The sequence below is a fragment of the Heliangelus exortis genome, chromosome 17, assembly GCF_036169615.1.
Source record: "Heliangelus exortis chromosome 17, bHelExo1.hap1, whole genome shotgun sequence".
In the NCBI taxonomy this organism is placed as follows: Eukaryota; Metazoa; Chordata; class Aves; order Apodiformes; family Trochilidae; genus Heliangelus; species Heliangelus exortis.
Genome location: NC_092438.1, coordinates 2,966,415 through 2,988,881, shown reverse-complemented (window position 1 = coordinate 2,988,881; position 22,467 = coordinate 2,966,415). Strand labels below are relative to the sequence as shown.

General features: G+C 46.4%; 1 protein-coding gene across 1 annotated transcript; it reads right to left on the bottom strand.

The window, feature by feature from the left end:
* Window positions 1-456: 456 nt before the first annotated feature.
* On the bottom strand, window positions 457-6,287 carry ITPRIPL2 (ITPRIP like 2). The gene has a single exon (XM_071761250.1). The coding sequence runs from the start codon at window positions 6,285-6,287 to the stop codon at window positions 4,128-4,130; it is 2,160 nt and encodes a 719-aa protein (XP_071617351.1). The 3' UTR covers window positions 457-4,127.
* Between the last annotated feature and the right edge of the window lie 16,180 nt (window positions 6,288-22,467).

The window sequence follows — 22,467 nt, the reverse complement described above, 5'->3', positions numbered from 1 at the left end:
GACTTTTTCCATGTTTGATTAAGTGTGACCTACACAGTTTGCAACACAGACGTGTTTGCACATGCCCCACTGAAAAAGCTCTCACAGCTACTGTGATATGAAGTCCAAGCTCTTCCTTAAGCATCAGAAAAAGCCGATTTTATGCAGCTACCTGAAACTGGTGCCAGGGAAATAAGAACAGAATCCTTCTTAACCTCTTAGCAAAACACCCACAAACCCCACAGTGCTCCATTTCAAAAGTCAGTAACACCACGACAGTGCCAGCCACGCTCCAGTCCTGGCTCCAATCCCCTCCCTGCACAACTCCCCAGACATGGATTTCCTCCTTTCCTGTGGTTTTGCCACTTCAGGAGTCTCCTCCTAAAGAGCACTTAAACCTGCCCATGACAGTGGGTGTGGCTGCAGGTACCTTTTACTGAAAGAAGATAACAAGGAATCCAAATCTTGAGGTATAAATGCTTTAAAACAGCTGTTTATTACTACAATGAATCCTTAAAACAAAACCACCGACTTTTACTGGAAACAATGAAAGTGCAAATGTATTTTGACATTAAACTTATGAACGTTTCATTAATGTGGGTTGACACTTTGAGCCTATAAACACCTTTTTTCTTTTTTTTAAACAATAGCAGCTGAACACTTTAGTTCGATCTTTGGTCTGATAATTAACCAGCAGAAAATAGTTGTACCAACAATGTCCATTGCAAACAGACACTTCAAATTTACATTACTCAGCAGAAATTCAAAATCAAAGGAGGAATGTTTTCAAGATATTTGGTCAGATAAGAAGAAATGGTGTACTTTAGAAATACACATTTTTCAATACAAAAAGAAGTCACATATATGCAACTTGGTAGTGGAAATAAACAGGCGTGACTCCCCTTCCCAATCAATGTTCCATAAAAACAACTTCATTTGCACAGTCTTTGCAAAATTATGTTGCAGATAAATAACCAAGAACCCACATTAGTTCTAAACCAGACAATTTTTCTTCTGTGCTTCTGTTCCAGTTTATATACTCAAAGGCTACCATGCTCAGTCCAAGATACATTGTACCAGTTACAACCTTAAAAAATACATACTCATAACCTTCTTCTGTGCACAGTATCTGTGGGGTGGGAGAAGGCAAAAGGCCCACAGGATTACCCATGTAGGTCAATTTTCTGTATGTAACTCATGCAGATAAGGCCCTATAATACTTCCAGGACGTTGCAGGTATCAGTGCTGTCATGGTTTTGGTGGATGAAGATGAACACCATAGCAGAACCCAACTTTTATCAGCTTTTTGTTGATCATACTCATGAATGATGCTTTACAGCAGAAAAAGAAAATACACTTCGTATCTCAGCTGTACAACAGAGTCACAATTTAGTCTAAGAGATTTTCTCAGACCTCCCAATGGCACACACTGCCTTGCTGGCAGGATGCCTCCTCTCCTCCAGAAAGCTTGCCCAGCCTTGCACATGCAAGCATTTCCTCCCTTCACCAGCCATCACAAACTCAGAGATGCCTTGCTGAGCAAACACTCACTGAAGATCTGCCTACATGGCTAACAAACTGTGGCTTTGACTCACTGTTCAGCCCTGATGGACTCAATCACTTGGGAAAATATTTGGAAAAATCGTCAAAGCAAAACCTACTGAAATCTTTCTTCCCTATGCTCCAAATCTGCTTTGCTTCCACTAGCTCTCCTCCGTGCTGTTTGCAGGGTGTCTTCACTGAGAGTTTACCAGCATTCTCACTCACCCTTCAGCCCAACTTCCACTTTCTAAGACATTTATAATCTTCACCATCTTTCCTTGCCATGCATTTCCTGATGCAACTGTCTTTTCCTGGCATTACTACATTTTAGTGAGAAAGTCCTTACCAAGTCTAGTACAGATTTCCATGTATTGCAGCAAGATTAAATACACACCAAACATGCATCCCTTTTCAGAGACATGGATGCACAGTGATGTAAACAAACTGCCAGCTGACAGGAGTGGTTATGATGCCAGAATTAAGAGCTAAAGGTTTTATGTCATGAGTTCAGGCACCCACAATACCCTGGACCTGTTCTCTAGTTCTTCTTTGGCCAAAGGATTCAAAGGCAGGCATTTTTTCCAAAACCAAGTAATAGAGGTCTGCAAAAATAATACATATCATGGTCTGCTACCAAAAAACCAAAACAAAACACCAAGATAGCTCACTTAGCCTTAAATACCATGTGCAAAGAACATTGGATCAATACTACCTACACATACACTATTTGTAGAACGAAGCACAGTGCTTCATATATAAAAATAAACCAAGTCACGGGTGTGACCTAGGCTGTAATTACCTGAAAAAAGGACTGCAAGAGCAGTTAAAAAATACACAGAAGTAGGCAAACATCTGCCCAGAGGGTGTTTCCACCTAAAAAAATAGAAGCTTTTTATAAAACTTCATAGATTTTGAAAATGTTTGGTTTGTGCTTTGATGCATAGAACTGTGAATAAAGCACACTGGTATCTCCATGTACGTCAGGGAGAGGAGGAAAATATCAGTAACTTCAAGTTACCCTAGAGCTTCCCTGAAGTCACACTTGGTCATTTATAACTCATTTCAGACTGCTCACACAGGACACAGTATAGTGGGTAATAAGGCACATGCTCAGCTTCCTGAATGCCAGCAATTCAGCAACACATTTTGGGTCTTAATACATCAAACACTTGAGCGGGTGACTCAAAAAAGCAAGGATTTGGAATGCTGAATTTGCTGACACCCTGGGACAGGGTTTGAACATCAGCTTCCCATACACCACTTGCCTCCACCAGAAACTAAGGACACTTAAGAGACCTGGCTGTGTCACAATACACCAGAATATTCCAGCAACTGGGACATTACCAAGTCAGAAGTGGAAATTATCTGGCTGATGTTTACCTTCAGAGGACATCAGAATCCACAGCCTCTGCCTGCAATGGTAGCATGAATCAGTGCTAAAACAATTTTGAAGAACCCTGAAATACTTCATTTCCTCCTCCTCATAATAAGGTAACAATTTGCACTACAAAATCCCAACAGGTTATTTGGTCAAATACTGCCATGATCAGACACCAGGTGAGGCAGTCATCCAAAAAATCCCATCAAACTGCTAACTGAGGGCAGGAGGGTGCAGAAGGCAGCTTACAGCACTGAGGTTTGGACTGGTTTAAGGTTTGTTCCACACAAAAAAAAAGGGGGTGGGGGAATTTTAGAATTTTGCTGTTGATCCTTGAAGTAAAGCAAATTCTACAAATTTCTAAGCCAGAAAAAAAAAAATCTTAACAGGAACCACAAACAAACCTCAGGGTATTTCATTAAAATATGGTTTTCCTCAGGATGGTTCTAACATCAACCCTGTAACAAAATACTAATGCTTCCTCTGTAGCAAAATATACTGCAGCCAATTATCCTAAAAAAGAAGGCCTTTGTGAAAATAAAGTGCTATTTGTTTCCTGTATTTCCACCCTTCAGTATAACCTTCACTTGAATACAGAAACTAGATTCTTCATACTATTATTGGAGAGGTTTCACTTTTTTCCTCATGTTTACATTAACATGCACATATTTCTATTAATCATCATGTATTCCATTACGCAGGAAATCTGAAGCATGTCATTGAGCATTTTAAACTGCAATTAACACCCATGCTCTAGTGCTCATCACATTTTAAGAGCATTCTGGTACACGAGGGGGGAGGGAAGGGTTGTTGCACCTAGAGGATTTTTAAATCCCAAATTGATTTTGTATCATAAATGTCGAGTCTCAAAAAAAGGTCCATTTTGGCACCAACACAAGTTAACGTGGATTTCCAGAAATGCCAGTTTCAGCCTGCTGAAGTCAGCCTTGCTAGCAGTTGACTGAACATCACACTTCTCAACTAAGGCATTTCCCCAGAAATTTCACAAATTTTCCCCATGAACAACCACCAAGATTGAAAAACAAGGATCACAATTTCACTAAGTCTTGGCTTTTGGTTTCCTAGTTTTTTTCGGGTCAGGGACAAAGCCACAGAACCACATTTCAATGGATCCCACCTTCCTTCAGCAGACGCGGGCTCTCGATGGTCGGGTGGGCTGGGAGCGTGCCTCGTCCCAGCAGTGACACCGAATCTCCTGGGCACCGAATCACTCTCCCGGTGGCTCCTGCCTGGCCTCGGTGATGTGCCGGCACGGCGTGGGCAGTGGCCGCAAGTACCGGGGGCTGCTGTACAACCTGATGACCAGCGGGGCCTGGAACCAGGTGTTGATCAGCTGGAAGGCGGCCAGGTCCAGCGTGGGCCCATCGAAGGCAGCCAGCAAGTTCACAGGGGTGGCTTCCTTGAGGAAGCGGGGCAGTGCCACAGCCTCGGGGAGGTTGGTGTTGCCCAGGAAGAAATGCATCAGCACCTGCTTGCGCAGGCAGTCCCTGAGGTACAGCACCAGCTCCTCCAGACGCTCCACCAGGAACCGCTCGTCCCAGGCCTCCAAAGGCCCCCGCAGCAGCAGGGAGAAGAGGGCGGTCTTCAGCACGTAGGAGGAGAGCACCCGACCCCACTGGGAGCAGAAAGGCTCCTCCAGGCTCTGCCCGCGGAGGTCTCGCAGGCCCTTGAGGATCTGCAGGCACTTGAGGTGGCAGGAGGAGGCCGGGGCCTGTTCCTTCAGCCAGCTCAGCAGCCGCTGCTCCTGCCGCGAAGCGTTGAGGCTCCAGAAGGCCTCGGGGGCCGGGGGGCTCAGCGGGCCCTCGGCCGGCAGGGCTGTGAGGTAGAGCGCGTCGCCGACGGGGATGGCGGGGATGAGGCGCACGGCCATGGAGATGTGGCAGCAGACGTAGTCGGAGCAGGGCACGATGTGCAGCGTGGGCGGACGCCCGGGGGAGGCCGAGAGGCTGATACGGCAGCGGTCCTGCAGCCGGTACCGCACGGCGCCCAGGCACCGCTGCAGGTGGCCCTGGAACCAGCGCAGCACCAGCCCGGAGGAGAGGTGGCTGCGGCCCTGCAGCTCGACGCAGAAGCCCTCGGCGAAGGGCCGGTAGCGCCGCGGCCAGCCGGACCTCGCCCGCAGCCCGCAGACGAAGGTTCCGCTGGGCCCCAGCCCGTCGGCGCTGCGCGGCTGCGGCTCCAGGTGCGGCGGGAGCCGCAGGGGCACCAGGATATCGAAGCAGTCGGGGCTGCGCACCTTGTGCTGCTCGTAGGCGCTGCCGATGCACACGAAGTCCCCGCGTAGGCTGAGGGCCAGCGGTCCCGGCTGCAGCCCCTGCGCCTTGGCGGCTCGCACCAGCTCAGCCACGACGCGCCCGACGTGCGCCTTGCTGTGGCCCAGCACATGGGGCGAGAGCCGCAGCTGCCGCGTGTAGAAGCTCTCCAGGACGCTGCGCCGCGACCCTGCCGCCCCCGCCGCCCGGACCCCGCCGGGTCTGGGGCCGCCGCCCGCCGCGCCGCAGCACCGGGCGAGCAGGCAGCCCAGCAGCAGCAGCGCCGAGCCCTTCAGGAACGGGACGGAGCTCGTCTCCGCCTCGCCCTCCCCGGCCGCGCCGCCCCGCAGGGCCTCGTAGAGACAGAGGAGCGCGGTGCAGAGTCCGGTCACCACCGGCCAGAAGACCCGCACGTTGAGGGTGTAGACGGGCAGGGCGCGGCGGGGGCTGGGGCCACGGGGGTGGCCGCCGCCCGGGTCCGCGGGCGGGGAGTGCCCGCCCCCGCCGCTGCCCCCCGCCTCCGCCCTGTCCGCCCCCAGCGCGGGCCGCGCCGCTGCCCCCCGCCTCGCCCCGCCGCTGCCGGCACGGCGGCCACCGCGCTCCCCCCTGCCTGCCGCCGCCGCTCCGCTGCCGGGCTTCCTCTTCCGAGGGAAGCGGCGCCGCGTCAGCCTCCGAGTGAGCTCAGAGGAAATGCCACGGGCGCCGGGCCCGGCCGCGGCGTGAGGGTCGGGGGCGTTGTCGGGCCGGGGCCGCCCGTGGGGCGGGGAGCGGCACCACCCGCTCCTTCCTTCCCGCCGCTGGGCCGAGGGTGCGCGGGCAGCCTCGGGCGCACACGGGCCGGGCCGAACCGAACCGATCGAGGCCCCAGGCCTCGCAGCCCCTGCGGGCCTTCCCCCTGGGCACAGCCCCGCCGCCCCTTGCACCGTGGCTCCCGTAGCGGCATGCACGGGGCCCGAGAACCGAGTGTCAGCCCCGCCGTGGGCACCAAGCACACGTTTCCATGCTCCCCCCACTGCAACAGGAGATTTCACGTTTGGTGGTGTTTTTTGGTGTAAAACTGGGTGTTTCTGTAACCACACGCGGCAGCAGTGCTTCCACCAGGGTAGCAGTGCCATGGCACAAGCGCCGTGTCGCACATTTTTCCTTCAAAGGTCTGTACCGCTGCAGGGGAGTCTGTCCCATTTGCAGCACCCCTGCTGAAGCATCTGGGTGCCAAAGGGATAATAAAGTTTTCATGGTTACTTCATCAGGGTGTCTGGACTGCTGCTGTATAAACAGCTGAATTGGCTGAAGCCAATTCAAAAGCCTTTGTGGTTTTTTCTTGTGCCCAGATTATTCAGATGATTGAATGATTAAACCTGAGAAATAAGCATGTTACCCTGCTACTGTAAGTCTTTAGATATATTCCAGTTACCTGAAGATGTGAAGAGAGCATTTCAAATTTGGAGAAAAAAGAAAATCATGCCCTGTAACACCAGATAGATCCAAGTCATTATGGTGATTCTATTTGGGACAAGACTACTTTCTATAGCATTTATCCATCACTGTATTTCTTGACCATAGGGATGAACTGGCTCAGAAGTTCAATGTCTACCAGGCTGTGCTTTTTTACACCCCCAGCCCAGTGTGTTTCAGATGCCTTCAGGTTTTGCTACAGGCATACAGATTTTTCAAGACATCCTGTGTTCTCCTTTCATGCAAGGCTGATTTGATTAGCTGCACACGCACGCTTAGGAGACTGACAGCTACATCTGCAGGAGCTGGCAATGTCCCTTGTGCCTGTCAGGCAGCTGCTGCCCAGGGGGTGATGGAGAGCTGAGCATTATCACCGTGTGACCTGCAGTACAGGACAACTGCTGCAGCCTCCCAGCCAGCCCTAAGACCCTCAGGCTGAAGAAAATGCCAACATCTCACCAGCCAGTGGGACAAACCCAGAGCCAGCTGGCAGAAAGTGTGTGAGCAGCCACACCAGACTCACCAGTGCAAACACCAGCCCAGTACACGAGCCAGACAGGGCTGGTGCAGGCTCACTCAACCTGCAGAAGAACAGGTTGTGCACTAATAACCATAGCCTCAAAACCAGAACCAGAGTGCATCCTCAACACTGATTTTTGCTACAGCTGTTTGAATTACCAAGTACTACCAAGTCCTTTCTCACCTTCTCAGCCAGGGACAAGGGGAGAGCTGTAGATCCTGGGACTAATTAAATATGGCCCATTGCCTGTTTTTCAATAACTTTCAATAACTGATTCAAGACTCTCTGAGCACAGGTGGGGTCTCTGGGTAAAATACAGAATATGTCAGAGGTGGGAGAGCTCACAGAGGTGAAAGATTGCTCAGCTGTTCTATCTGGACCTTCCTTGGAAGGGACCATTTGAAGAGCCACTCTGTCTGTCTGGTCACAGGAGCAAAGGGCACTTGATGGCTGCTGTACCAGAGCTGAAGTTGCCATAAACACAAAACTGTTTCCAGTTACCAAATAGCAACAGGCATCATTCCTCATTGCTCATCATTCCATCTCTACTGCAGTTATGCTCCAGGAGCTGTATTTACTTTGCAATTGATACAGTTCCTCCATATTATCACAGCTTTCTGTAGTTTGCATTTTACAACCCATCACAGAGGGAAAGAAGCAAACGATTTTATCTTGTCTGGAGTACTTTAGTCATCTTGTCACTTCTAGTAACAAGAGCACACTGAATGTGAGAACACATCACAGTGATGTGACTCACCTCTCCAGCATCATCTTCCACCACTTTTCAGGAGCTGGACCACATGTGACACATTTAATTTTTTTGTGGCTATCAGATTTGTTTTCCCTTTTCTTTGTCTCCCAAAGAAGTAGCAGCTCATTTGTTCAGATTAAAATATCTATAAACTCCACAGCTGGCAAGTTATAATGCTGATGCTCTTTGCTTTTTTCTTTAAAAGTAGTTTTCTTGTTCCTGTACAGAGGTAAAACCAAACAAAAATATGTTTATGAGGTTTTTAATAGCAATTGCATACTCCAGAAAAAATAAAAGGTTGCACACTAATAAGCATGACCTCAGTCAGGACCAGAGACAATTCACAACACCAATTTTTACTACCATTGTTTAAATTACCCGTTATTTAAATAGATATTCTCTAAACACTTGCTTCAGAATGTCCCAGGATATCCTGTTCACTAAATAAGGAATATTGTTATACTTATTCACACGCAAGTCTGAGCTAAAAATAGATATCCCAGTGTATACAATCTGCATGATGCCTCCAGAGATTTGCAGAGGCAAAAGGCAGAGTGGGGTCTATAGCAATGTTTCTCCACAGTTAGCAGTACTTACACATCTGTGTAACTCACCTGTTAATGCTCCAATGTGCCAGACACCAAGAGGGAGGCAGAGCAGTCTGCACCAGGGAGCTCACTGTCTGAGAAGGCAGCAGAAAGACAGAAGGCACAGACAGGTGACATTTGTCTGGTGCTTTCATGATGTACCTGAGACACCAGGCTCAACCTTCCTGCCAGATCAGCCCCTGCCCCAGGGAACCTCAGCTGCACGTGGCCTATTGCAGGTGCAAAAGGAAATATGTGGGGACTCCTTCCTGCACAGGTACAGCTGCTCTTCCACAGTGAAAGGTTGTGCTGTCAGCTCAGTGTCAGGCACTGCAAAACAATCTATAGCAGGGAAATACTGTAATCAATTGCAAAAAACCCTACAAAGTTTGAAAGATCAGTTCACTCAACTTCACGTGCCAATCACAACCCTTTTAAGTATTTCCTCAGAAACAAAGCTGCTGTCACATCTCTTTCTCCAGCTCACTGGGTGGTCCTGCAAGGGAGATGCTGTCATCAAAATAAACACCCTTCACCTGCCATCCCTCCGACTCCGAGGCTTTATGGGGTAGTGTTGGTACAATACAAACCAACATGGTTGGAAAGACATGAATCCATTTTATGTTATGGACTAATGAATCTCTGCCACAGCAGCAGGGTAACTTGGAGAGGGTGTCTTGCTGCCATGCACAAACAGCTGAGGAAAATCAGCAACCCCAGGACTGAGTAGAGCCAGACTTCCAGAGCACATGCATGGACATCAAGGACTATGGGGATAGGGCTGTTACTACACATTCTCTCTTAAAATATTTTCTTTTTAATAAGTGGGATGTTCTTGCCACCTCTGCCAGTCTATTTGCACACTGGCTATCAGCAGGGTGTAGTACTTAATCAGAAAGCCTGTGAGCAAACCTGGCTGCTATAAACCACACGGAGCCCAATGCAGGATTTCCTTGCTGTAGAAGGATGTAATCCACACAGCAATCTCTTGTCCAAGGCTGTCTCTATTACAGGCAAATGCCCTGGCTCTATGCTGCCACCAGCACCACCTGCCTTATCTCTGACTTGTCTCATAATGTTTGAAAATCCTCAATAACTTACTTTGCTTAGAAGCTGGTGTCAGCAGGGAACGTATCCCTACTTGTGGCCCTGCCATTCAGGAAGCCAAGCTGATGTTTTTCTAGCTAAGCAATGAAAGAGAAGCAAAGCCACCCCTGCATTAGTGTCAGCTGGCAATACTGAGCTGCCAGCCAAGCTGTGTGCCCAGGAGACTGCCCTCACATGTCCTCCAGAAAGCTGAAGTTGCTGCTACTGTGAAAAATACTGCAGCATCATGGAAAGGAAACATCTTTCAGCAAGTGTGTGATTGTCACACGGAGAGGCAGTCAGCAGTGACTGTGAATGGGAATACCCTCAGGTGTTTCCATCAGAGATGATTCTTCCATTAATAATGGAAACATGAAAACTCTCCAGGTCAAGATCATAAGCCTTGCACTTGCTCGTTCAGTATTTGATGTGCTCCCCAGAGAAATGACAAGAGTCATGCTGCTGTGTAGCTTCCAGTGCTGTGCCTGACAAGCCCTGCTGACTCTCCCAGGGCAGCAGAGGTGGTTCACACACTGCTGGTGCTCCCAGCACCCTGCTGGAGTCCAAAATCAACCCTGCCTCATGCCTTACCAAGCCCTCAGAGTGTCACCCTCCCTGTGCAAGGCTGTCCCCAAGGCACGGGAGCCACAGAACCCTCCCCTTTCCCCACCACCCCAGGGCTCAGCAGAGCTCATGGCTCCGAGGACCCCTGGGATGGAGCCAGGTAGCTTGAAAAGCATCAGGTAGAGCCAAATCTTCCATCACATGCTGGTTTAACTCGTTTAATAAAAAACAGTTTAATACCAATCTAAGCAAAGCTGGATGTGTGTGTATTCAAATGTAAATTTAATCACTGACTGAAAAGGTTTAGGTTAATTAATGGTAAGTCACTTAAACTTGGATTTGCACCATAACTTGCTAAACTAATGAAAACTGATCACCTAGCTGAGCCCTAACTTGCCGATTAAAGCAGAGTCATTTAAATGAGGATTGTAGCAGTTTCATTTTACCAGTTTGGAGTTATTGTGCTATTTGATTTTAAAATCAATTTAGCAAGATTGGAACATTTTAAATAGGTCTGGATCTTTAATGCCTGCTTGCTAGTTAGTAGAAGACTTAAGAGAATTTAACATGGGTTTCAACTTGCCAATTTTTGCTCATGTTATTGGAACACACTTTTCTCTTTGCTTCCCAAGGAAATTATGCTGCTTGTCTAGCACTCCTCCAAATAACTTTGCAATCAGTTTGACCTAGATTGGCCATTGGGAAGGAGAGCAGAAGTCAAAAACATTAATGGATGCAATTTCATAAGTAAGATCCTGTTAAGGTTTTCAGGCTGCAGCAGGACCTCAGCACTACCTGGCCACTTCATTCCACTGGAGAGCAACAAAGCCAAAAAACCTCATTGGCTGCTCAGAGAATCACCTGTTAATTTTTACATTTAAAAATATAAGTTTTCATTAAGTAGATTAAAACTTCCTTAACTTTTACCAAGATGTGTATAAATTCCATCTACCAGCACCTGTGAATTTATCCTGGCAGAGTCTCAAGCTGCACAGTGAAAACAGCTCCTTGGTGATACATATCACCTTAACCACAACAACAAAATTTAAAAAGCTTCTGTTTTTTTGTAAACCAGTGCAAGGGAGTTAATGAAAAGGCCTCAGACTCATCCCACAGCTTCCACCCAGTGTCAGCAGCCCCGTGCCTGTGTCACTGATGGTTTTAAAGAGCGGCAGCAGCCACCTGCCCTCCAGTGACTCTTGATACCTGGTCCCAGCCGTAAGCCTGCCTGGCCTCTGTGTCTTCCTGGGCTTTTGTACCCCTAAGATTGCCACAAAATGAGAGAAGGGGCTTTGTACTTAACAAATAACCTGCAGCAGTGAGCTGCAAAGATGAAGCTTTGGCACAAAGCGCCGAAATCCAGCGTGCAGAATCAAAAGTGAGCGCACGCCAGGGAACAAGTTCTGTTCCCTGCTTACAGGCTCAGATAATGAGATGATCCTGGCTCAGCTGACACTCCTCCCAATGAGCCTGGCCTGGATCACCCACCAAGGGGAAAGGAGGGGATAAAACAGCGTGGGAGGAAACCTGAGGGAGGATCAGTCTAGGGAAACCCGCTTATCAGAACTTAGCAATTAGGGGGGGAAAAGCTGATGCTGTGGCTCACAGCAGCTGTTCTGCAGGAGCTGGAGGGCAGGGGTAGATCTAGGAAGCCTTGTCCTGAGCCCTTGCCTTGCCCTGCCACTGACAGAGAGGGGAAAAACCTAATGGCTCAGAAGGAAATGAGCTTGTAGAGAAAGAAATGCAATCCAAAGCTGATAAAAGGGCCTGGGCCACCCCTGTTTCTCACCCCAGTGTTCACAGAGGGACTGTAGCTCTGGTCCTTGGGCTCAGGAAGGTTTCACGACACCAGTCCCTGCGAGCAGTTCCCAGCTGGCAGCATCTCCATCAGGAAGTGCCATCCCAGTGACACCAGCACACAAGGGAAGTGTCCTCTGCACTGCTCCTGACCCCTCTGATTTGGGTGGAAAGATGCTGGGGGGATACTTCAGGCACTGCTCATCATCACTTGAAATGAAAACCCTGCAGCACAGTGCCTGATATAGGAGATGTCTGCATGTGCAGTTTTTTAAACCATGCCTAAAACTCCAGCCTCACTCATTAAATCTTCGGGCTCCAAGGGAAATTCTTTACCTGCTCAGCAGCCCTCTGGGAGACCAGGATTACAGAGCTGGAGTCTGAAATCCCACCCAGGCTAAACCCCATCTCTTCCCAGCATCCTCCCACACCAATTTCTCAGGCTCCAGTCCTCTAACCAAGATCAAACATTCCACAGATCAATGCAAAGCCACACAATTACTTCATTAGTGAGACAGCAAGTGCAGCATATACCTGTCTTTGTTTAAGGCCAGTCAGACAAGCTCATTAAATGACAGCTATTTTTACATCTGGTGTCATAACTTCCCTTATTATTACAATCCCAACCACTTGAGCAGAGGCAGGATCATCTTTCATGTTCTACATAATTCAATTTAAATCTATTTTCTTGATCTACCATACAGAAGACATCATATTCACTCCCTGGAACTGTAAATAGGAGTTATGCTTCTCATCTAACACAGGTACAAATGCAAAGCAAACCCACCAAAACAACAGGAACCACACAGCCTCACACGTAGGAGACTGAAATTAAACCCACGCTGCCTTTACAGGGGACTGGGTCACAGCTGCATTTTGTTTCTTACTTTACCCCCAGGAATATGTTCTATGTCTTGTTACATCTGTTGTCTCTGAAGCAGCACCTGCAAATGGAGAAGAGTGAAAGCAAAAGGTTTTTTAATCTTACCCTGACATGTCCATGACCTGGCTGAGGTCCTGCTCCTACAAGTGAGTGGATCTCATCCCCTTTCCCTAGCAGCAGTGTCACTGGTGCCTCTGGGATAGTCTCTGGTCCTCTCTGAATGACAAAGAACACCCTTACACAAGAGGACACAAGGGTTGGGGAAAGCATGGGGCAGTAAAAAACCATGTAGAAAGTGAACCAGACTCAGACACTTTTGCAGCATCCCATGCTGGGGACCAGGGAGCTGGCACTGCAGAGCAGAGATGTCACCATCACCCTCACAGGAGCAGAAAAAAAGAAAAAAGGGAGATTCCTGGTGGCCAAAGAATGAAAAGCTTGAATTGATAAATAAAGAGGAATGCTTTCCCACCTCAAAACAAGACTTCTGCTTTGATGGCAGCTCTGCAAACAACAGAACACTGTCTCCTAGGAATTTCTTATTCCCCTCCCATCTCTCTGCTCCGGCTGCTGTGGGAGATGAGAGAGGCTCAGATGCCCCAGGCTCAGCAGTTTCCAAGCTCTCTCTGAGTGCACTTTGATACTGAAAGTTAAACACTTGAAATGCCCATACCTTTCACTCCACTGTGGTTACAGCTTTTCTGGGATCTGATCTGAGGGAAGCTTTAACAGCTCATCTCTGCAGGAAGATTTTAGTCACTGAAGAAGTAGGAAATATTGAGGTTTGCAGCTGAGCTCACCAAGAGATTTCAGTTCACACAATTTCAGTACCAGGCTTTGGCTCTGGAATAAATAATATTCCCTCTTTCTAGATCAGTTTTTTGTCAGGTTTAGGAATTATAAGCCTAGGAAATTAATTTTAAATATTAGAGTACAACTCATTATTCATGAGCACTGAATGCTTAATTTGATTTATTTCCCTTGGTTTAATGAATCATTCATGGACTTTTGGGTATTTATATTGCTTGAAGCTGTTCACCAAACACTTTGAATTAACAATTTTGAAGCAGCAGGTCTCTTGGAGACATTTTAACCCCAGTATCCTCTGTCCTTTGTAGCTTGTGCCCCCCATATAGCTGCATAGGTGCCAAAATGCTGATTTAGCTCCTTAAATAAATTACTAGATAAGTAATAAGACTAATCAAAGGCAGGTGTTTGAACAAAGATTAAGCATCACCCAAACTGCCAGCCAGCAAGTCCATTTACACCCTGACCACTGATCAAAGAAGAAAAAGAAAAAAAAAAAAAAGAAACAAAGATAACTTGAAGGTGCCCACTACAACTACCAGCAAAAAGCTGGCAAAAAGCTGGTAAAAAATATACCCAGGTCAAAATCTGCCTGATCAGGGCACGGTGATTTGGTATGGGGAAGTTTGAGGGCAAGCAGGTTTTCTTCTCCTGGCCTCCAGCCACACTGCAGGTCACTGTAGCACCATGAATCCCCTTTTCCTCAGGGAAACCCAGCTCCTGCTCCCCCTGAGCACACCCTGTGCCACTGCTCAGCAGGATGGGCTGAGAGGCTTCGAGTTCAGGAAAGGCAGAAACATCCCTGGTGCAGTCTGCATCCCAGGAGAGCCCTGGGGAGCACCCAGAGGGCTTGAAGAGGTGACTGGGAAGATGGTCTTGCTACTCTCTGAAATGTAAATAATGGCTCCACCTCCAGCCACCACCAACCCAATTCTCACCTCCCCAGGCCCAGTTGACTCCAGAGCTGAACCCAGCTCATTGCTGCTGGTCACAAGAGGGGCCATGGCAGCTCTTATCTCTGAATGCTCCAAATAAAAGACACATTGGCTGCTCCTCAGCTCAGCAGAGATATCCAGCATTAACAGAGATGCAAATACACTGACATGTATTCACATAGATACTTTTTCACCCACCCACCCATCAGCAGCATCAATTGTCATGATAGTGCTTGTAATTCATTCCCTTCAGCACAAATGTTTAATTCTTTCTGTGACCCCTGAAGTGGAGCAGTGCTGGGTACAGGGCACAGCTGGGCTCACCCAATGATCTAATGCAACACCTTATACAATTATTTTAGAAGCCAAAGAAAGCAAAGTCTGGGGAAAAATCAGACCCTACTTATGCCCAGCAAAACAAAGAAAAATGAAACACCTAAAACCCATTTAAAGAGTTGCTTGATTTAAGGCAAAGACAGATAGATGGTGGCTCCAACTTCTGAAACCTCTTCTGAAGTATGCAAGTCCAGACAAAGGGGTGAGAAGCAAGGGCCTGGGTCCAGTTCCAGAGACCAAGTGGACTTTGATCCACTTTGGTTCTTTTGTCCTCAACAATAAGCCAAAGAAAGAAAGACAGGTACTGAATCAAGTCCACGATGGGGTGTTGTAGCAATTTCAGGTTGTTGGCTGTTGACATGAGCAGCAGATTAATGTCTTGGTGTGTTGGAGAGCTCAGGAATGATTGAGAGTTGCTGAAGATGAGCCAGGTGAACACTGAGTAAGAGAAGATTGGGGCAAAACTATTGCCAAATGCAACAAAATTTACCAATGGTTTTACAATGTGGAGGAATGTTCTCTAGAAAATCTCTATTAACCTCTGCTTTTGGCCTTATGCTACATTTTCACACCTACCATATGCAGCCCGTGTCTATAATTTATTCTGTTAGTTTCTCTTGGCTGTCATGGTAAGACTTTGTAAGTGAAATGTTCAGGTTTGTTTTGTTATTGGTTTTTTTTTTAAAAAAAAAAATAATCAGAAAATCAAGGGCATTAGAGATTTCTGCTGATTATTCTTAACTCAGTACAGCTCAGCTTGAAGGAATTACTCTTGTACAAGATGATGCACAGAGAACATATTATAATACAGCTTCTAAAAACAAAGACTGCATCAGTATCACATGGGTTTTGGTAAGTGCAGGGAAGATAAAGACAGAAAAACATAAACATGGGTTTTCTTGTTAACACAAAATTACTGAAAACAAGACACAGGGCATTCACCTCTGTCAGGGGTGAAAGTTATTTCTGTTTCAGTGCCAAGTCTATAAAGAAGGATGAATCAACTGGAAAGAAATATTGAACCATCAGGTCACTCTACAGGTCACTTCTAAGCAATAGCTTCATGTAAGCTGTTTTTTTTTTTTTACCCCAACCCTTCTGCAACATCACACCCAAGCAGTGCAGCAGGCAGGCCCAGGTGGCTGTCTCAGCAGCTCCCAGCCAGGCACACTGATGTCAAGGTTTAAGGCTGAAAACCAGGCCACATGAGGCCTGTTCCATTTGGGATTTTTCCATGAATTAGGCAGCACCCCACAGGAAAGCTCAAGTTACAGACACCTGCTTCCCAGGATAATTCTTCTTGCTGGTCACCAACCTGAAGCAGTGAGCATTAGGGTTGGTACCACCTCTGGTACCAACTGGAGAGGAGCATATGTTCCAGCTTGTGCTGTTCTGGTACTTTGGGCTGCAAGTCTCTTTATTTATGGCAAATGATCAGCAAACACAACCAGTTTGAGAGTCTGTCTCTAAACACATGAATCTGTCATCTTCCTTTCCAAGGCTCAGCTCCCTGAGAATTTCTCATGGATTATCCCTCTAAACATATGCCTGTGTCTTACCAGATTCTCACAGTTTGTGTAAACAATAGCACTTGTGACTCTTAAAATTGAGATATAATTATTTCTCATTAGCAAGTATTGCTGTAATTTTTGGGTGGGAGGAACTGAAAAGCAGACAGTTGTAATTTTTTTTTTCCAATTGCAACATTTCAGCCACCTTCAAGGTCTTCAAGTAAACTGCATTTTTCCTGTCAAATCCAGGACAATGAGGGCTGACAAGAGGAGAGGTGGAAGGCAGGTCCTCATCCATCACTGGCAGCCAGTCCTGAGCTGAGCCATTAAGCTGTATTTACAGAACAATCTTACCAGTGATTTGAAGTCCTCCTGCTGTTCTTTCACTGGATAAAAAATGCTTAAAATCAGTGAGTCTGCACATCTTTGCAGATACCAGGAGCACTGCACAGTTAGTGCAGGCACCCAGGAGGTTCAGCTCCTCTCAAATTGTCTCTCCAGTGAATTTCTGCCAAATTTGCTGGGTGGCCACAGACAGATCACTAAAGACTCAGAACAAGTTTAGCCTGGACCATCCCATTATCCCTGTTGCTCTTGGCCTTAGTGCTAAGCATAAACCTAAATCCTTAGTAGACTTGCATCAGGAAATCTTCTCTTAAATCAGCCCCAAAACAAAGCCTCTTTTTCACAGGGATGCTGTGAGGTAGTGGAAAAGAGGCATTTGTTAGATACAACAGGGTCACTCCTGAGCAGGACTCAGCTGTGCTTGGCACCTGCACGGGGAGGCTTGGGAAGAGACACTCCAGAGCAGGCACCCTGCAGAGTTTTGGCATTTGGGCACTAATCCTGGGAATCCAAGTCATGTGTGTTCTCCTGCCTGACAAGCTGGGTGCCAGCTCTGTCCCACTGGAGGGAGCAAACAATTTATAAGCAAGATGAGAGAGATTTAAATTGGACATAGGCTGCTGTTTAAGGACAAAATTCCCTTTAACCAGAGAGAGCAACAAAAATCAATGGGATTCAGTCATCTGCCCCAGCATTGCACGACTGTCTTCTCCTCCTAGAAGCAAATACTTTTCACTCTGCTCAATGTTTCAGCCATTTGCACACTCTGTTAGTAACCTCTGACTATACAGCTGTCCTCATACCACAAACTTGGAGAAAATTCATGACAGCTTGCTCAGATGCAGCTGGCAGAGCGTGCCTTTAAAATGCACTGGGAGAAATTTCAAATCCCCTCACCCACTGCTGCTTCTGCTCTGACCTGAGCAGGGGGCTGGCCAGCAGCTTCAAAGAAAACAGAAAAGCCCTTCTCGTGCCCGAAGTAATCTTTTCATTCTGCAGTCCAGAAAAGATATTTTAAATAGGAAAAAACCTCACTGACTGTATGTGACTCGCTTTCATTAATACCTTGGTCTACACGTGTCCATCTGTAGCATCAAATCAGTAAATCCATCTGCCCTAGGCATGAGTAACATTAAAAAACAAATCACAGACATAGAAACAGTTGGGTAGAAAATACCTGCAGAGAAAGAAGACAGCTTCAGGCATTCAGATGAAGCCCAGAGTTTAAAACAAATAATGAGACTTCCAAGGTGGTCATTAGATGCATCTCTTACTTTCCCCTGGGGCAGTGCAGGCACCAGGCGATGCAAGGAGAGCTACAGCTCTGCACCCTCCTTCCTGGGGACAGTCACATCCCTGGTGCTGTGAAATCTGTAACTGTGGTAGAAATGCAGCAGGAATCTGTGCAGAGTAGTAGAAATGTGAACCCCAATCCATGCTGTTTCCCACTGCCTCCCTCATTGCCATGAAGGGCGTGTGCTCTGGGGTCTTAGTTGCCTAAAACCACTTAAAAGAATATTTACCAAGACAGTGCAGCCAAACTTCTCCATGGTGCCATAACATAAAAAGAAGCAAATAAACAATCCTGGAAGGTTTGGGATACACAAGTATCAGCAAGTTTTCTTCAATGCCATTTAAGTTTTGCCACTCTAGCTGGGGGTACAGCTGAAAGGCTGCTCTCATTCAGACTTTGCAGCTCACCCACTGAGGGGAAACAGAATTAACGAGTAGAGAAACGGTACCTTCACACAATCCTTATCCTTATCACATGCAGTCATCCTTTAAACTGACCAATATTTTTTACTTATCCCTTTAAGCTCACCAAGCTGAAAATATGTGCAGAATTCAATGCAAGTGACATGCTATGATTTTGAAGCTAGTGGCAAAAAATGGCTTGCACCCAATTTGTAATGATACCTTCCCTAAAATCAAGAAACCAGGGAGACACAAGGCACTATACAGATTAAATAGGCCCTTAAATGCTAAGAAAAAAATAGGGAGGTAAAATCCACATCACCCCCAGAGGGAATGCTATGGTTTCTCCTCAGTCGATCTGCAGAAAGCTTTGCTTTATCATGCTTAAGTGAGCCACACAGATTTACTTCAGACAAAGATCAAGCCCATTATATCTGATTTTCTTCTGTCTGTAATATTTATCATCTCAGACAATGACTTAGCTCTCTGCCAAACAATCTTATGAGTCCCATTTTACATAACCCATGGCTTAAGTCCATTCAGCTTATGTCAGCATCACCACATCAATCACAGCCATGGGGATTTAATTTTTGCCCAGCTACAGCAGTAAGAGCTCAAAATGTGTGCTGGCACAGCCAGACCTACCCCTGCCTTGCCTCCTTGGTAGCTTTCCAGAGTTGTTACTGATCTGCCACGGGTGTTCAGAGCTGCTTTATGCTTTCACTACCATCCTCACTCCATGAGACAGAGCTGCCATTGCCTGTTTAATTTCCTTTGCTGGGTTTTCCTCCTCCCGAGCCAGCAGCGACTCCTGCAAGTGTGGAGATCCTGCTGCAGGGCATCAGAAAACACCCTGAACCCTCAGCACAAGGGCTGCATGATCTGTCTGGGTCCCTCACCTCTCAGCACCATCATTACCTTAATCTCCATTCTGGAGCAGCTTCAGAGAAGAGGGGTCAGACACTTCCCAGCACTGACTGCAGAAGAAAAGAGTGAGAGGTGAGACACTCACCAGGGAGGAGCCCTGGGATTACCACAGGAGCTACACAAAGCCATCAATACTTTGAGGGGAAGGATTTAATCCCACTGAATAGTACAAGACCCTGCTTATCTTCAGATTCAGAAGAGGGCCCCCAGACCCAAAGGGACACTGAAGACCCCATTATCTTCCTCACTCTGGAGTTTTGAAAATGCAGCATTTTGCAGTCTCCCTGCCTGATCCAAGCTCCTTTTCCTCTGTCAACACAACAGACTGGCTATGAAACAGACTTGGATAAGCCACATGCTTTGGCCTCTGCCTGCCATTAACTGCTGCTGGGATGGCTGACATTAGTCAGCTACAGAAAATAACAGTTAAAAAGAAATGACAGCCTTGCAGCAGCTGTACAATAGAAGCTCTGTGCAGCACTTGAGCATCTCTGGTGCTTTTGTAACTTTCTGACACCTTTTGTAAGTCTTTCAAAATCCCAAACACGCTTTTTAAACAAAACAGGAAAAAAAAAATCCCTTTTAAATGAGGAAAATGAAAAGCAACTCTATTTTCTATGTAAAACATCAAAACTAAAGGGTAACTGCCAGTGAGCTGGCAATGGCCTTTGGAAGTGCCATGAGAACAACTCACCCACACTTCAATGGATGGGCACAAATATGCTGCTGCAGTAAAGTGAAAGAACAAATCCTGACCAGGAGCATAAAGCAGAGTTGTTCTCCCAATTGATATTTCATGCTTGCAGCTACAGACAGTATTACTGTCTGATGGCCTGCTCAAGTCTGCAGGATGTTTTCAGCTGCTGAGGACAAAGAACTCACTGTGAGCCCGTTCAGTTACTGCAGATATGACCAAAAACACTGACCTCATGCAATGATCTCCTGGTATTTGATGTTCCCAGCCCTTGGCCAAACTAAATTCATTTTAAAAAAAGAGATTTGTCTCTCAAATGCTCTTGCTCCAAGTGAGCAGTGTGTGATGGCCTCAGAGGCCACCCACAGCTTGGACAAAGGATCACATGAACACTTCTCTCTGTCAGCAGCAAATCCCACAACTGCTGAACCCCACAGACATCTTCAGAGAATCCCTCTGCAACCACTGCCTTGGAGAGTATCAGCTTCAGCTGAGTTTCATCTACCCAGGCAAGCCTTGGGATGCCTTGTCCCATATTGAATATTGATGGAGAGACCAGGGAGCACTGGCTTGGTTCCCAGGTTGTATCCCAAGACCACTGTTTGCATGGGTGGGCAGCTTCTACCTTTGAGACAAACCATACAGTGCCTCTCCCTCCCCACTTCTCATAATGGACTTAAAAAAGATGCTGCCCCTCTGATTAAAGATTTTACAATGGACTATTCAACAAGCAAGCTTTCCTTCCTCTTTTACTCAATTATTAAAGCCTGTGACTTACATGACTGAGTTGCATGGTCTTCCAATACCACTTGTCACTCTGTAATTAACCATTCTTTTGTGCTGATTTTGCTCTTATCCATATTACCTATGAATTTTCCACATGCCAGCATATCAAATGCTCAGAGAAACCAAGGCAAGAAATCTGCAGATGCAACTTTTGTTCAGAGAATTGGACAAGTTAGGGAAGATACTGTGCTAGTCTAATAGGATGTAACTTGGGTAAACTCAAGTTTCCATGCAAGCTGTTCACAACTGTTGGGCTGAGGCAAGTAAAATGAGAATCCCCTAGAGCCATCTTCTCACTACACAGTTCCTGAGAAACCTGTGATTTCACTTTTAGTTCCTCAGAGCAAGTTATTGCAGTGGGTGTGCAAACCAGTCATAGGCAAAGAACCAAGCAGTACTTTGGAGAGTACAAATAACCTCAGTGGTTTGAGGCCAAACTTGCAATGGTGTGATAGAAATTATTCCTAAAGAATGCACAAAAATGTCAATCAGCATAAATCAGAGCAGAGTTCCTAGATTAAGATTTAACCTTCAGTGTGAGCTCTTTCACAGAAAAAAAAAAAAAGGGGGGGGGGGGGGGAATAATAGTGTTTTTAACATGTCTTTCACATCAAATAACACAACAACCAGTTCCTACAAACACTAACAGAGCTACTCAGAAAGGCAGATTCTGATGTACCTGGATTAAAAGCTGTCTGGATCCTTACCAAGCTCCTGGATGCTTGGATTTGAGATGCAATGAGATGTTTCCAAAAGTCTTGGATTCCTGGTGGTAATTCTGTGCTTCTTATCCTTCCCTGGTCTCAAAGCAGCTACAGAGTCAGTACATTGCATTTGGCCAGTACAATAGAACTGGAACCAGCACACAGCAAAACTTCATCAAATGACTTAAGCAGCCTCAACATCATGTGTACCTTTTTCTTGTCAGGTGAAAGTCCAGACTGATATGGCAGTGATGGGCAACACCTGCTCCTGTTTTTTCTTGATTTCCAATCCTTTCATTTTCACCTAGGTTTATACCCATTACATCCCATGTCCACAGCTGACCTGTTCAATTAGTTACACCCTAATCCTTGGACTAAGCAGCACTGAATCTCACACATCACAGCCCTCAATCAGAAAATGAGATGCAACAAATTAGCTAAGCTTGACTGACCAATCTTAGTAGAATCTTATTTAAAAGAGAAAAAACACCCCAACCAAACAAAAAAACCTCACAGCAAAAACCACAAACCTCTAGAAATTAAAACCTGTAAAACTGAGGGAAAAAAGTTGGCTTATAGCAGATAAACCAAGCTGTGTCTCCCAGAGTTTTAGCAGCTTGGATATAAGCACAGAAATATGGATACTTGTTCTCCATGGGACCCACATCATCCACAGAATTTCCCTGCCTGGCCACTTAGTATCAACACACCCTGTTTCTCAGCTACAAAATGGAAGTCTCTCTCAGACACTTTACCTATTTGTATCAAAATATCTACACAATCCATATGCATTTGGAAAGCTATCCTTCTTCCATAATGATGCAACAGGAAAAGTGGTCAGGAAGTTCTTAAGACATAAAAACATACAATCTTGCAAGAAGTCCCTTTCATGCCTACCAGTTTAAAACTCCT

What these genes read in the sequence shown, in the direction of transcription:
- ITPRIPL2 (XM_071761250.1), bottom strand. Translation starts at nt 6,287, where the DNA reads ATGGCACTGCTACCCTGGTGGAAGCACTGCTGCCGCGTGTGGTTACAG.